The 15,541-nt window shown below is 34.6% G+C and overlaps 1 protein-coding gene across 2 annotated transcripts in view; it reads right to left on the bottom strand.

Annotated features, from left to right (window-relative positions):
* LOC131078171 (MADS-box transcription factor 23) overlaps positions 1-15,541 on the bottom strand; it is a 174,679-nt gene that overhangs the window by 106,435 nt on the left and 52,703 nt on the right. Inside the window, exon 1 of one of the 2 annotated variants that reach the window (XM_058015844.2) lies at positions 2,623-3,216. The exons of the other annotated variant lie outside the window; for it this stretch is intronic. Coding sequence (XP_057871827.2) covers positions 2,623-2,804 — 182 coding nt within the window. The 5' untranslated portion in view covers positions 2,805-3,216. Of the gene's footprint in view, positions 1-2,622; positions 3,217-15,541 lie in introns of those variants that run through there. 2 annotated transcript variants of the gene reach the window in all.

The raw sequence follows: 15,541 nt of genomic DNA, 5'->3' as shown, positions 1-15,541 counted from the left end.
GATTACACCAGAAATGAAGTATACCGGCACTCAGGCCGACATGAGACAAAGTTTTGTTTATATGAATTATATTGCAAATGTAATTAATTGTAAGCCGACATGATGTATTGTAAAGACTCATATATGTATGAGATCTGATAGATCATTTTGTATAAGGATAGGTGATTATTATTATTGGTATATATAAGACAACAAAAGGTTTTTTTTAAGGTATCTGACTGAGCTTAAACTGGTACTGAATCAAGCATTGCAGATGCTATTTTGAGCAGTACATTGCATTAGATTTAATTATCCATTTTGTAGTCATTGAGACTCTTCTATGGAGCAGTGAGCTCTAGGCTGTTGACCTTCCTGCATGTGCAGGCCCATGTTGTAAGTAATATTTATTCATATTGGCCAGTGAGTAAATATTGTGGGTCACAAATCCCACTGAGGATTTTCCCACACCGGGTTTCCTCGCCAAAATATCTTGTGTTATGGTGTGCATTTATGTTATCTTTGTCATTTCTCTTTACTGCACTATTGCTTGTTTACCGGTACATTGATTTAAGTTGCAAAGTTATAAATAAGTTCAAATATTTCACTAACCGGTTAGACATTGATTCACCCCCCTTCTCAGTGTCTTTGGGACTGTCATTGCATCTAACAAAAAGGATCCACAAGATTCGCAATTAGCAAATAGGTCCAAGCGGTTCCGGTCTTCTAAGCCAGAAAATTGTCTTGGAATCCGCAAGCGATAACTTGTCATAAAAAGATCCAAATGTCCCATGGTTCAGGAATAAGGAAGATAATCATGTTCGCAAGAAAAATCCGGCTCCGCAAGATCCGATGAGCAAATGCAAGAAAATGTAGAAAGAAATGTTGAAATTGCAAAACAGAAAACAAATTGAAAAGAAATATATTTTTGGTTGATGCAAAATTGCCAAGAACCGGGGATGTTCTTGCATCACATAATTATCATATACAACCCTTATTCTTTGACATAAGATGTATATCAAGTTTTTATACATGATAATTAAAGAGTGTGAGAGGCATAACAAGTTGATTTTTCTGTTGGGATAAGGTGTTGTACACCTTGCATAATGTTTATAATGTATTATTTATTATTATGTACGTGGTGCACTTAGGGGAACCTAGATGCGCATGTATCATTAGGAGTTAACATTCTTGGGACCACTTTATGTATTGTATTGTAACATTGAAAATTATATTTAATGTGGGTGTTACATTGGGATAACTCTGTTTATTATTATTAATAGAAATTTATTTATTGGCTCTACCACTTTTATTCAAATAATAATAATCATTTAATATTGGAGAAAGATATTTGATAAAGTGAAAACTTAGTACCCAATATTAAATTAGAGGTCAATGGTATTGTATTCACATGTTTTTGTAGTACATGGTTTTACTTTACCACTAGTTGTATTTTGTGCGAGCTTGATTCTATTAAAGCAAGCAAAAAATAGTGGTTTAGGTTGGCTGGTCAAGTGAGTTATTATTGAGTCAATTTGAGGAGTGCATATATGAAGCATCGCATGGGATGTGTGGGTTCATTCTTGAACACATGGATTATGCATTAGAGTCTTCTTGTTTCAAAAGAACTCATTGTAAGTCTATAAGTGCTTTGTATTAATTTATGGTTAAATAATATGGAGTATAGATGCTTTTGGAGGCTTTGCTTTTCCCTCATGAGGGTTTTTCCAGGGTATAACTTGTGTTCTCTTATGGCTTATATATTTGATCTATGCATAATGGTTATGCCTATGGTTATTTCGTAAGTTCGTATGCATGTGTTTGTCTAATGGGTTACATAGGAAATGGATTAAATCGATATGAAGCATTACTTAATGACATTGAATCCATTTTTTAGTAGATATTGCTGAAGAAATTATGTGTATAGAAAATTCTTGAGAGAAATTTAGTGCATAGGAAATAAAACTAAAGTGATTTGGCTTACAAATTTTATTTTTTTTAAAATAACAATAAAAAGTTAAAGTAATTTGGCTTATGAAAATTATAACAAATTTAAGTTAAACCTTTACAGTTAAACAAAATAAAATTATTTTTACCATTAAAAATAAGACTAGCATATATATCTTTAAGAAATCTATATAAAAAACGTTGATAGATATCTTTTAGAAACATATATATTAATTTAACATTATTTCTTAAAAAAATGTTTTAATTTGTTATTTATCATCTGATATTTGTTGACCAAATTAGAAATTAATGTGAGAGTTACGTTTCTATTCAATTATAAATATAAAATTAGGGTCTAGTTAAGGTTATGTTTAAATTATAGAAAGAAAATATTATTATTATAAAAATATAAAATAATAAGATAACTATTTACTAATTTTTGATAAAAATAAAATATAAAATTATTATTAAACATTTGACCATTGAAAAAAAAAAATAACAAAAATGTATTTTACAGTAAATTAAACAAATATTAAAAACAAATTTTTTTCAGGTTCTTGTAATTGATTTTATTCGACATATCCACTTGTTTTTAAGAATTTATGTATCTTAAAAATTCTGCAACACTGGAAATGAAATAGTAAGTAATCTTGCATTGCTTAGAGAGTATAATCGAGAGGTAAAACGGAGAACCCTTACCTGGGACTAGCGAATTCGTGAAGTTTTTCTGTCGCCGAGAAAATGATGAGACCAATTTCAGCGTCGCAGAGGACAGAAAGCTCGCTGGCCTTCTTCAACAGTCCCGCTTTGCGTTTGGAAAATGTAACCCGGCGATTTGCAGGGTTTTGTAATCTTTGCAGATTCACCTTTACCCTCACCATTCTATTCTATTCTGTTCCAGGCACACAAAACAAACAGCTCCCAACCACTTAAAATGGACCATTTGAATGTTTGTACCTACATGGATGTTGGTCTTAATGATTATGTACAATTCTTACTTTTCTAACATAATTAAATAATTAAGTCGGTCTGTACATTTCGACACGTTGTGTCCTTATTTTCTCACTAGTTGAAGTTTTCCGCGAAAATCGTGTGGTCCTACTCTGTTTGGAAATAGTCACCGCTGGTACGCTTGGATTTAACCACTTGTGTAAAACCCGTGACTAATCAGTGTACTACAGTGGAGTGACAAGATTTACAACCTCAATAAAGTAAACTTCCCGACAGGAATATTGTACGGAATGGCTACAGGCACTCCAACCTATATAGAATTCATACCGAGCTGTGTACAGAAGGATTGGATTTCATACATATACGATCACTAGTAAAAGTACTAAGTACTATTTTGGGAGTCGACATAGAGTGACTGAATGAGTTTTAACGGTGGAGACTATTGTACGGGATTAAGAGTAACAACATTAACAATTTTCAGGTTTTTTTTATTGTCAGTTTTTTTGTTGTGAATCTTGATTAAGAAATTTGTGGTTTTGTGAAATCTTGTCTTTTTAAATAGCTCATTTAGATTGCTCACCTTTAAATTGTCCTCATATAATGTACAACTAAAAAAGTAGTGGACGGATAGAATTTGTTGTTTCTACTTTCAAAATTAGAAAAGATAAAGTGATACTACATCATGGAGTGTAAAGCATGTAAGGAAATCTGCAGATATGCTAGAAGTCAGATTTGTAGTAACTTTGTTTGAAGAGAACAAGTATCAACAAGGACAAATTACCTGATCAAAGTTAGAAAACAAGAATAGTCCATTGCAAAGGAAGAAGAGTAAGCAAAAAGTTAGAAAACAACAGGTAATGATTAATGGGGTTGTCCATTGTTTCATATATTTTGGCCAGTTTTCATTCCAATTCATCGGTCCAATAGACCAGGTGGTTTTGTGGACAACATTTAAAACTTTCATTTCATTTTAATGATTGTTTGGTTTGGTAATTGTATAATAGATACATTGGTACTGAAAGTTGTATATTTATGTCATATTTTTTTAACTTTTGGATTATTTTAGAAGATAATAAAAAGTTGTATATTTATGTCATATTTTTTGAACTTTTGGATTATTTTAGAAGATAATAATATATATATATATATAGACAAATGATGTAATTTAATGTAAAGGTGGGTCTTTGTCTTATGACACTTATTCAACCATGGATTATATTTATATACACTTGTCACTTTATTCCCATCAATATATTTACACATTTTATATATTTGATATATGTGCTTATTTAATACACATATTTCTACACACATGATATTCGCTTTGATTTGACCCCTTTCATGTTTCAAGGCAAGTTCTAGTTGTTGGTTCGTCCTCAAACGTTATGTTAGTAGAGATTCAATATCTAGTAGCAATCGCACCTTGGTCTGCAATAGGTACACCGAATAGGTGTTTAAGGTCAATTAGACAAAAAATGGTCTACATTTTGAATATTTGCACAATATATGAGATTAATAGGGAGAAAGAGGGAGATAGAGTTAAGGGACAAAAGTAGAGAGAGGATAGAGGATAATTAGAGATATATAGAAAGATGGAGCAATAGGAAGAGAGAGATATAGAGAGAGGTAAGGAGATAGATATAGGGGAGAAAGATAGAGAGGAATATAAAGATAAAGATAAAGATGTAGAGGCAAAGCAAGAGGGAGATGCAGAGATAAATAGAAAGAACAAAAAATGACAGAAGTATTTATTTAGTTAACTCGTGTTTCTCATATCATATCACTTCTCATAAGGATCAACTATCTTCTTACCATGTCTATGATGGAGAAGGAACGTATTATTACAATCACACTAACACATTGACCAATGATAACTAATGCATTTTATAGGCATAGATGATTAAGGTGGCTTCATGTTGGTTAAAAATTTTGTACACTTGGTTATACAAAATTGTGGTTTCAACAACAGTGTGTGAGTATGATACTCTCCTAATTAAGGGAAGGCCCCCCCTATCTATCTAATACTAAAACTAAAATAGGATGGAAAAGCACTCTTTCTTTTTTTTCAAGAAAACCAATATCATTTTCTCTCCACAGAAAAATGATAAGAATTTAATATAAAGCAGAAGTAACATCTTTTGAAATGAAATGAGAGAAATGAAATAATGTTTCCTGAAAGCTCAAAGACTTATGTCACTTCCTTCGGGACAGGACAACAATATCAAGCTCAAAGCCTTGAATATGTGAAGTCCTATCTACCCTTTTCTATGCTAATGATATCAAGAACAAATTATAGCAGCACAAAGTCTGAAATATCTTATTCCCTTCTACACAAAACAGTAAGAACTAGTATGAGCTCAAAGATTCAAAACTATTTCTTATCATAGAATCTATTTTTAATCTCCCTCTCAAGAATAAGTGTGAGCACAAAGACTTATAACTCTTTCCAAGAGAATATTTACTCTAATTTATATTAACCTCCAATACTTGCAGCACAAAGACTGCGAATCAAATTCGATTAAACTCTCTAAGAAACACTTACAAGAAAGATAATATGGAACACAAACTCGAGAATGTAGCACAAAGAATCAACACTTGAGTAATCTTCTTCTATTTATTTCAATTTTTTTATTTACACATAAAAGCTCAAAGACTTCTTTGCTACAAATTTGGCAGAGTTTTTGCTTGCTTTCCACAAGATAAGGACTACAATAGACCTCCTCAAGTTTTTATAGGAGAGGAGTCTTGAGAAAAAGGTAGGAGGATCCTAACTAACTTGAGAAATTCTCTCAACCACCAAGCCTTATTCAATAACTAACTATGACTTATTCAAAGTTACAAGTCCTATTCTAAATTGATTTGTAACTCGTCTACTTGCAATTACAAAAGTGAAAGTAATGACTTGACTTGCAGTTTACAAAATATTTTTACAAGTAAACATGTTGAAAGAGAAACTACAACTAAGAGATTACAATTCTGAAAATGCAACTAAGTGTTAAAAAACACTTAGGTTGCAACATGTGTAGACATGAATCCTTCAAACTTCTGGATGATCATTTGCAGCTCATTAGAATTTGGTTCATGGGTATTCTTTGCCACGATCACGGTTTTGACAATAACATCGCTCCAACGAAGGATTGTGGCATTATTCTTCTCAAAGGAAGACTGAATTTCTTGTAAGAAGACTTGGTATGTAACCAAAGCTTGAATAGATGCAAGTGAAAATGGTTCACTCTTCCACTCATGATGAATCTTTAACTGTAGATCTGAGAGAACTCTTTCTTTTGATAATAATTCCCCATTATGATCCATGATATTACAAATATCTTTCTCATGGCATCATCAATGTCTTCAACAAGTGACTTGAGAACAAGGGTTTTTTTCTCCAAGAGCTCTTAGTATTCTAGATATACAACTCTCGAAGGAATAACCTAGTGTTCTAGAAGAACACTCAACTTTTGCTGAGGAATTTTGAGCCATGTTGTCAAGCTATCTTCCACCTTTCCCAAGTGTTGTTTGAAAGTATCAGAAACCTAGTTCAATTGTTCCTCAATGGTCTTCAATTTAACCATCATTTGAAAAACCTCCTTCAAGACCTGTGCATACAAATCATGAAGCTGATCTACCCAAGATTCTAATGCTTGTACCTTTTGAGCAACTCTCTCAACTCCTTGAATTGATTCTTGTGGATCGGAAGAACTTGAAGGATTGCTCTCTTCACTGGCGGATTTGGTGATCTTTCAAACAGCTGCAACAAGTTGCCTATTCTCCTCTTCTAGCTTGTCCTTCTTGGCTAGAAGCTCATCATATCACTATAATAGTGAAGCTATAGACTGTTCGACATCATGCTTGACTATTTCATGTATTTGCTTACCCAATTCTACCCTTGTGACACTGTAATCAGCAGCTTGCATCTCCTCACGTGGCTTGTCTACAAGAGGTTCAACGATTTCAGACAGCTTCATCTTATTGGTGTCAATAATTACCCTTGAGATTGTCTTGGCTCTTTTAGCAACTTTAGGCCTAGATTGCTTAATCTGTTGATAATCAAAGTCATTAGGAGAAATTTTTTGCTTCTTTCTCTTGGGAGTGAAAGAACCCGAGCCATGAAGGTAAAGCCATTCGCTCTCCTTCAGTAGCAGCTGAAAGCAGAGGAGAAGCAATTTATGTTTATACAAACGTGGTCATCCTGGGGGAAGTATATGTCTGGATGGCAACCATGGCTTGCTCGGTAACCAAAGAACGTGAAGATTATCTCATAAACTCCTCAAAGCTGGAAGTAGAGGTATCAATCTCTGACAAACGAATACATGCGGGAGTATCCTCAAAGATTTCCAGCAAACTCTTTTGTTGATAATCAAGAGGTGGCTCAACTCCTAAAATGGGAATGGCGTTCTGAGGAGACTCATCCACTACTATAGGAACATCATGAATAATGGAAGAATCATCCACATATGTGTCAGGAGGAGATAAACGTAACTCCATGGGAATTGATGAGGGGACCTCATGAGGTGACTCTGAAGCTGGGGACTTAGGAGCATCATCTGAATGTTGTTCTTCTTCTCGATTTTCAGGATCAATCACATGAATAAGAAGATGGCATTTTTCCTACCCACGATTTGTCTCTTCCTCTGGAGAAAGTACCATTGCCCGACTTACCCGCAACTTAATTCTAGTGCTTGAAGATGATGCACCTTCCTTGTTATCTATCTGAATCTCGATCCTGCGACCAAGGGGTCCTGTAGAGTCATCTTCCTTACCAATTTTGATCTTGATAAGTTTAACACCATTACATTTGAGCCAAGTATTGGTGTTAGCTAGGATAGGTTGAAATCTTTCAAGAATAGAAGTGCATTCTTTATGTGACCACTGAATTAATGGAAGTGGAGCATCATCAACTCTACGTGAAACATATTCTGGATCAAGCACATTCCCATCATCAATCATTCCTTACGGAATGTCCACTAGGTTCAAATCAATAATCTGCTCAAGGGTGAGCCTGCAATAATCCATCTTATCAACCTCCTTTTTTGTACGAAGATCTACCGAGATATCCTATATCTTATGCACATGTATAAATGACTTTTTGATTCTCTCCTTCATACCTCGGTAGTCAAAATTTGCTCTTTACTTAGACCTTTTGAGTTTTATCTCCTGCATTTCGATCTCCATGGCTTTGGCTTCGGTGGATGTAATGAGGGAGTACCAGCCAATCTTCAATGGGTTAAATGTAGAAATCCCCATCCCAACCTTATGCCTGACAGATTGATGTGCATGAACAGCCATGATCTGTCTTCCCCATTCCATAAGAATAATCTTATCAATTGGGAATCTAGGAAGTATGCATGACTGCCACTTTAACATGCAACTCTCATGTATGTGAAAGTTGAGAGCTGAAGGAACAAACAGCCATGCTCATTCACCTTCTCCCATGCTTCGTTTGACACTCTTCTATTATTTAGTGTCTTGTCAAGTTGACATATAAAATAACCAAAGAATGCAACCTGAACCCTCCTGAAATGTAATCGGCTAGGTCTCAAAGGCAACTAATCATAATACTCCCACACAGGTATAAGTGAGTGATCACCCTTGGTAGAAAGAGCAGGGAAGTGTCTCAGTGATGTTGTTTGATACACAAGATATGAGTTCATATAGAATGTCATGGTGAAAGGGACTGCCGCAAATTATTCACACAAAGCATCACTGATGATTTCAGCCCATGAGATGTGATGGGATTGCCTTAGTAACATGATAAATTGATACATCCAAGGTTTAGAAATATTAGAATGCTCTAGACCCAACATCCTACTAAGGAGAGTAATGATGTCTACAATTTCCCACTTGAAGTCACAACGATATAACTTAGTCCATCTTGTGAAAGCGGCTCGTGGCTCATGGATCAACCTGTTAATGTGGTGTTTGCAATCCTTTTCCCTCTTGACATAGTAATCAACTGCACTATCTTTGGAAATCTCCATATACACATGTGCTAACAGTATTCTAAAAACTTTTCCAAATTTATCCGTGTCAAGATGGATTATGGCTTCTCCATCATCATTCTTGATAGTTCTTGTCTCTTTATCAAAATGGTGACCACAAGAAATAACAAACTTGGGTTCTAGGACAGCCACTAGAAAAGAAGAAGCATGGTGAATGTGGTTGTCCAATAATCGTTGCATATTACTATCTTGTGGATCCTCCACCCTCTTGATGAAATCTGGCATGTCAACATGCCCTATTTATGTATCCTTAGTATGATCCATAGGAGAAGAAACTTGTGAAGGGGTGACCTCATTCTGGTACTTATCAAATTTGTATTTCATCTTCTTTGGAGCGGAAGATGATGGTAAATATGACACTGACGAACAACCTGATATGCTGCGATGAAAACTTAAAAGTGTAAAAGCAACATCAAGATCAGCTACAACTGTCATCTTTCCTCGTCAAATAGAAAAAATCCTATCTATTTCACTTACCAACTTTGTGAGAGGAAGATGGGAAATAAATAGGGATGCTTGGAACTTGGATTTTGACCAATTTCGGATCTTCGGGAATGTTTTACAAGTATACAAGTAGGGAAGAACAAATGTGCAATCGAGCTTTTGAAACTAGAATGTCAATATACATGTAAAAAGGAAAATGAAGTAGTGGGTGAAAAATGAGATTTGACACGTGGGAAATGACGGGAATGGTATGTACGGATGATAGCAATGAATATGAGTGAAAATGAAAAGGTTTCGGGAAGATCATCTTTATGAAAATGGGAAGAACTTTCAACTTGTAATCAAGTTTTAAAAACCCGATTTTGAAAGGATGAGCATTTTCCAACTTTGAAACTTGGAATTTCATCAAAAGATGGTTAAGACTTTTCAACCAAAGGGGTAGATCAACCAATTTTCATCTCACTTGCAATCGGGTTTTTAAATCCTTAATGCAAGAAAAGAGGTAAAATGGGGAAAGATAATGCAATTCACAAATTACTTTACAAACTTGGAACAAAAGGGAAAATCTCTCACAAAACCGATTTTAGGCAAGAGCAAAACAAAACTAACATATATACAAATTGACCAAGGAAACTAAAACAAATGAAAACAAGAAAAAGAGAAGAGAACATACCTTGATCAATCAAAATAACCTCCCAAGAATAAGAAGCAATCCCTGAAAGAAGAGAAAGAATCTCTTAAATAGACAATAACTAGACTCCAAACCCTAGCCACATTTTTTGAAAAACGCCTATCAAAAGCATGAAAAATCTATCAAACAAATCATCCAACCTCCATGCCTAGGCAAGACAAACCAAAACAATTTGGGAGAGACAAGATTCGTGGTACTTGAATGAGGCAACTCATGGTATTTCAAAAACATGTTTTTGTTGTCAAAATGCCATAAAACCAGCAACAACATTTTCCAAATGGCATAAAAGGAGTTTGAAGATGCATGAGAATATCAATGAAACCTAAACGCCTTCTTCCTCCTTGAATATTTCCACAAAAAATCATTGGAAGTCTTCAACAAATTCCACCTCTATAGTTGGTCGGGTTCTTGAAGAAGAATAACAAGTTTAAAATTGCAAAGAACAAAGAAATTGGGTTTCTAAACCCATTTGCAAGTTTAAAATGTTCACTTTTTCATGCATAAGGCAAAATTGGGTTTGTGAGAGCAAACGAAAAGTTTAAAATACTTGTAATAGGGAAATAAAACTCCCTTTACAAGTTTTTTTAAACAACTCAACAAAAGACTAGTAAAGGGAAAATAAAATTCCTTTTACAAATAACTTAAAAATAAAACATGTAATAGGGAAATAAAATCCCTATTACAACTTAAAGCGACTTTATAAAAATTATAATAGAGGAGAAAACCCCTGCCATAACTTAAAATCACTAAGTGGAACTTTTTAAATGAATTACAAGTTTTGTTGTAACTTTATAATTTAAAGTTCACTTGTAATATGTTCAAAAATTTCCTACAATGACTTAAAAAGACAAAAAGCAACAAGGGGGAAATAAAAAGTAAGTTACAAGTTCTATTTTTCATAAAGTGCACTTGTAATTAGCTTAATATTTCCCTACAACACTAAAACAAAGGAAAACATAAAACTTGCAACCTAAGGAAAATTTTCCACCTGTAGTCGGGGAGAAAAAACCCAAAATTGAAAGAAAAAGAAAGCAAACAAACTCAAAAAATGATGAAATTCAAAATGTGGTTTGACGATGAATTGAGGATTAGTCCAATCCAGGGGTAAGGAAAAATTTTGCCTTGGGAAGCATGCCATAGAGTAAAATTTTCACTTTTAGACAAAAAATTTATGTAATAGTCCATCATTTTTTAAAACAAAAATGAGGACAACTGGCTCTGACTAGGGAATTCTTTCATTTATCCACATTCAAGATTGTGAAAGAAGAGAAACCAGATCTCTAAGTGCCTTCCTTTTATCCATTGGGCCACAAAGTCAATCAGTGCGAAAACAAACAAAAACACAAAAGACCAAAAAAAAGAAAAAGACTTGCACATTATTTACAAGAGGTCACCTCAAAATTTTATTCAAAGTAATGCTTGAAATGTTGACCATTATAGGGAAGCACAAATGGTTTACCATCACTATAAGCCAAGATAAAACTATCTTCTCTAGCAATACAATGAATAGTGAAAGGTCCTCGCCAAAGAGAATCAAATTTTCCATGTAAACCTTTCGGTTCCCTTCGCTTATCCCAAAGCAACACGTGATCACCAACTTGGAATTCTCTTTGCTTTGCTTTCTTATCAAAAATAACTTTGACTTGTTGTTGGTGTTGAGCAATCCGGTCTACCACTTGTGTTCTTTGTCCTTCTAGCTAAGAAAGATAAATGATTCTTTTGTCTAAAGCACTCTCAAAAGTTTCATCTTTAATTGCTTTAGCCAATTTTAGAGCTGGAAGTTCCAAAGTGATGGGTTTTTCTGCATTTACCCCATAAAGAAGCTGAAATGGTGACATGTCAATAGCTCTTTTGGGTGTAATTTTTTCTTCCCATAAAGCATCATAAAGAGCCTTATGCCAAGACCTTTGATTCTCTTTCACAAGCTTGTGAATGATGGTAATCATATTCTTGTTACTTGATTATGCTTGACCATTACCTTGAGGGTAATAATTGGATGAATGAGTTAAAAAAATACCATATTCAAAACAAAATTGTGTAATCTCAAAGGAGAAAAATGTGATTGCATTATCAGTGACGATCTTGTGTGGAACACCAAATCTGGAAATAATGTTCTCCTTAAGAAATCTGCATACTATTTCAAAAGTAGCATGCTTTACTCGTATTGCCTCCACCCACTTGGTGAAGTAATCAATACTAGTAAGGACATATGAATGGCCTGCACTTGAAGAAGGATTGATAACACCAATAAAATCAACTCCCCATTGCCGGAAAGGTTCTTCAATAATCACCGATCTTAATAGTAATGTCGTAAGTTTCTGTTTGCCCACAATCTGGTAGCAATGTACACATTTACGCATCCATCTAAAAGCATCTTGAAAGAGTGTAGGCCAATAGTACTTAGCTCTCAAAATTTTGTGAGCAGTCACTAGTGCGAAAAAATGACCTCCACAAGCTTGATCATGAAAAGATTCTAACAATTTGACTTGTGGCACTTTATCAACACAACGAAGGAAAGTATCATCAACTGCTCTTTTATACAAACCAGTATCCCATAGTACAAAGTTCGCAGCCTTTATCTTAATAGTCCTCTTTTCCTTGAATGACAAATGTCACTGACATTCACCATAGGTTAAGAAAAATGGTATCTTAGAGTACCATTCATCAGTAGTACTAACAAACAACACATTGGGAAGATCTTCAGAATCATCCAACTCATGTTCCTCTGGAATACTCTCTACCATAAGCTGACAAAGTCCTCTACCATGAACAAGTTTAGTAGGCCTAATCTCCAAATCGTACTCTTGGATTTTAGCAATCCAATTTCCTCTTTTTGTGCTAAAATCTTGTTGTGTCAAGATAGACTTGATTGTTGTATTAGGAACTAACACAATAGTATGAGAATTCATAAGGTAGAAACAGAAATACTTGACTGCTTTTAGAACAGTGTAAGTATTCTTCTCAATGGGGGAATACTTGAGTTCATGAGACTTCAAAGGACAACTCATGAAAGCAATAAGAGACTCGATCTCCTCTAAATTCTTATGCATTAGAATAGCAGACATAGTATGCTCAGAAGCATAATTGTACATGATAAAATCCTTGATGTAGTTACAACATACCAACACAGGTGCATGAGCAATTGCATCCTTAATTTCATTGAAAGAAGCTTTACCCTCATCATTCCAGTGAAAAGTGACTTTTCCTTTCATCATATCCATGATATGATGGGTCTTTTCTGCAAAATCAGGAATGAATCTTCACAGAAAATTCACTTTACCAAAGAAATAATGAACAATGGTCTTACTGGACGGTAAAGGGAGAGTTTGAATAGATTTCACCATTTGTCAATCAATTTTTATCCCTTCCTTGGAAATAATATGACTGAGAAGTTTTCCTTTAGTTACCCCACAAACTAAGTTCTTGGGATTAAGAGAAATGCCATGCTAACGACATCTTTCAAGTGAAAAAGATGATTCCCATGGTCTTTGGAAAAAACAGTAAGATCATCAAGATATACTACAATATATATTCCAACAGTAGCATAGAAAGCCAAGTCCATAGCTCGTTGGAAAGTAGCTCCTACATTGATCGGCCCAAAAGGCATCCTATGGTAGGAAAATGTACCCCATGGAGTAGTGAATGCATTCTTATGTTGATCGCATTCACTAACCTCAATCTAATTATATCCTGAAAACCCATCTAACATAGATAACATTTCAGATCCTGTCACTGTTTGCAAAACTTAATCCATGATTGGCAATGGATAGTTATCTTTTAGTGACAATTGATTAAGATTTCTAAAACGAACGCAGATACGTATGTCCCCATTCTTTTTATGCACCGGAACTATGTTTGCCAACCATGTTGAATGATGGATGCGAAAAATAATTCGAGAGTCCAACATTTTCTCAATTTCAGAAACAATGGTACTTGAGATTTTTGGATTGTACTAGCGTTGCTTCTGTCTAAAAGGTATCGCACCAAGCTTCAAGGGAATATCATGTTGCACCTCCTTAGTTTGGAAATTTTTAAGATCGTCATATGAATAAGCCAAGACATTACGGTATTGGCGCAAAAGTTGAATAAACTGATCTTTTTCCTCCGGAGTGCAGTTATTGCCAATATTGACAAACTTCGGGTCGTCATCTGAGCCAATGTTATACTTCTCATATCCCATGGGAGAATCAACACTTTCTTGATATCGTCTCTTGATATAACGATCATGTTCATCAAAGAGTTTTTCAAGTGAAACCAACCCCTTGGGAATTTTATTTTCTTTCAGCTGAAGAATTTCTTCATCCGGTTCAGATGATGTTTCTAACATTGAGATTGACGAACAAGAGCAAGGAGAATTACTCCCTTCAAAGTACAAATTTTTGAAGCCATCTTCTGCTTACAAGAAATTATTAATCTACTTATCATCATTGAAAATTTGCCAAAGATCCCAATTGTCAAGCACACTGGGTCTGTAGATCAATTCAATAATATACTTATCTTGACCAAAACCAAGATGGGGAACCAACAAAGTAGCTGAAATTGCAAGGGAATCAGCTCTATCATTATACTCACGAGGTACAACTGAGATGCTAAAAGCATCAAAATCTTCAATATTTTCCCATACCAAATTACGGTAATGCTTGAGTCTATCATTCCTTGTTTAATTTATGTTTCTTACTTGACAAACTACCAGTTCTGCATCACCTTGGGCATGGATATTTTTTATTCCTCTCTTCTATGCAACACTCATTCCTAAAAAAAGTGGCTCATATTTAGTCATGTTGTTAGTATTAGCAAATTGCAACTTGAAGGAGTAATGAAAGATCTCTCCCTTAGGAGATATAAGAACTACACCATCTCCGGATCCATTTGTAGCGCAACTACCATAAAACTCAAGAATCCAAACATCATTTGAACTATTGTTTTCATTAGAGTGACTAGTACTACCCTCATCCGAGACTAATGCATCATGAAAAGAAAAGTTGTCATCTTCTTCGATAGGAGAGGATAAGCCTTCTTCTTGTGTAGGAGAAGACTACAATTCTTCTTCTTGAGTAGGTAATTGAGCATTTTCATCGGCAACAAAAGATTAATCATCTTCAACCATGATATAGGAACTGAAAGATTTAACTTCTAATGCTTGATCTTGCTTAGCATCAACAAACTTTTCACTTGCTGAAAGTAGTGAAATGTCAGAACTGCTAGAAGACCAATCTTCAGCGAACTCCAATATTTCATCTATATGAAGATAGTAATTCCCAAAACCAGTAGATTCAAAAAGACTCTGGGCATGGGGATCAATAGATTTGACAATTGTGTACTTAGTCTCTCTTTCAGGAACTAACTTTTGCACTATACGTTTGACAGGTATCCTTGCTTCAGTCATATGCATGTTGAGTTCACCTCCAACGTCCTTGCAAAAATTACAACCAAGTAACATTCCATATGATGCTGGAACTTTAGCTACCAAGACATTCATCTTTATTTTATTCTCTGGGAAAGCTGCAAATACGAATTGAGAATCTTTGATTTG

The sequence above is a fragment of the Cryptomeria japonica genome, chromosome 5, assembly GCF_030272615.1.
Source record: "Cryptomeria japonica chromosome 5, Sugi_1.0, whole genome shotgun sequence".
Lineage (NCBI taxonomy): Eukaryota > Viridiplantae > Streptophyta > Pinopsida > Cupressales > Cupressaceae > Cryptomeria > Cryptomeria japonica.
This window is presented reverse-complemented; position numbering and strand designations above follow the sequence as displayed.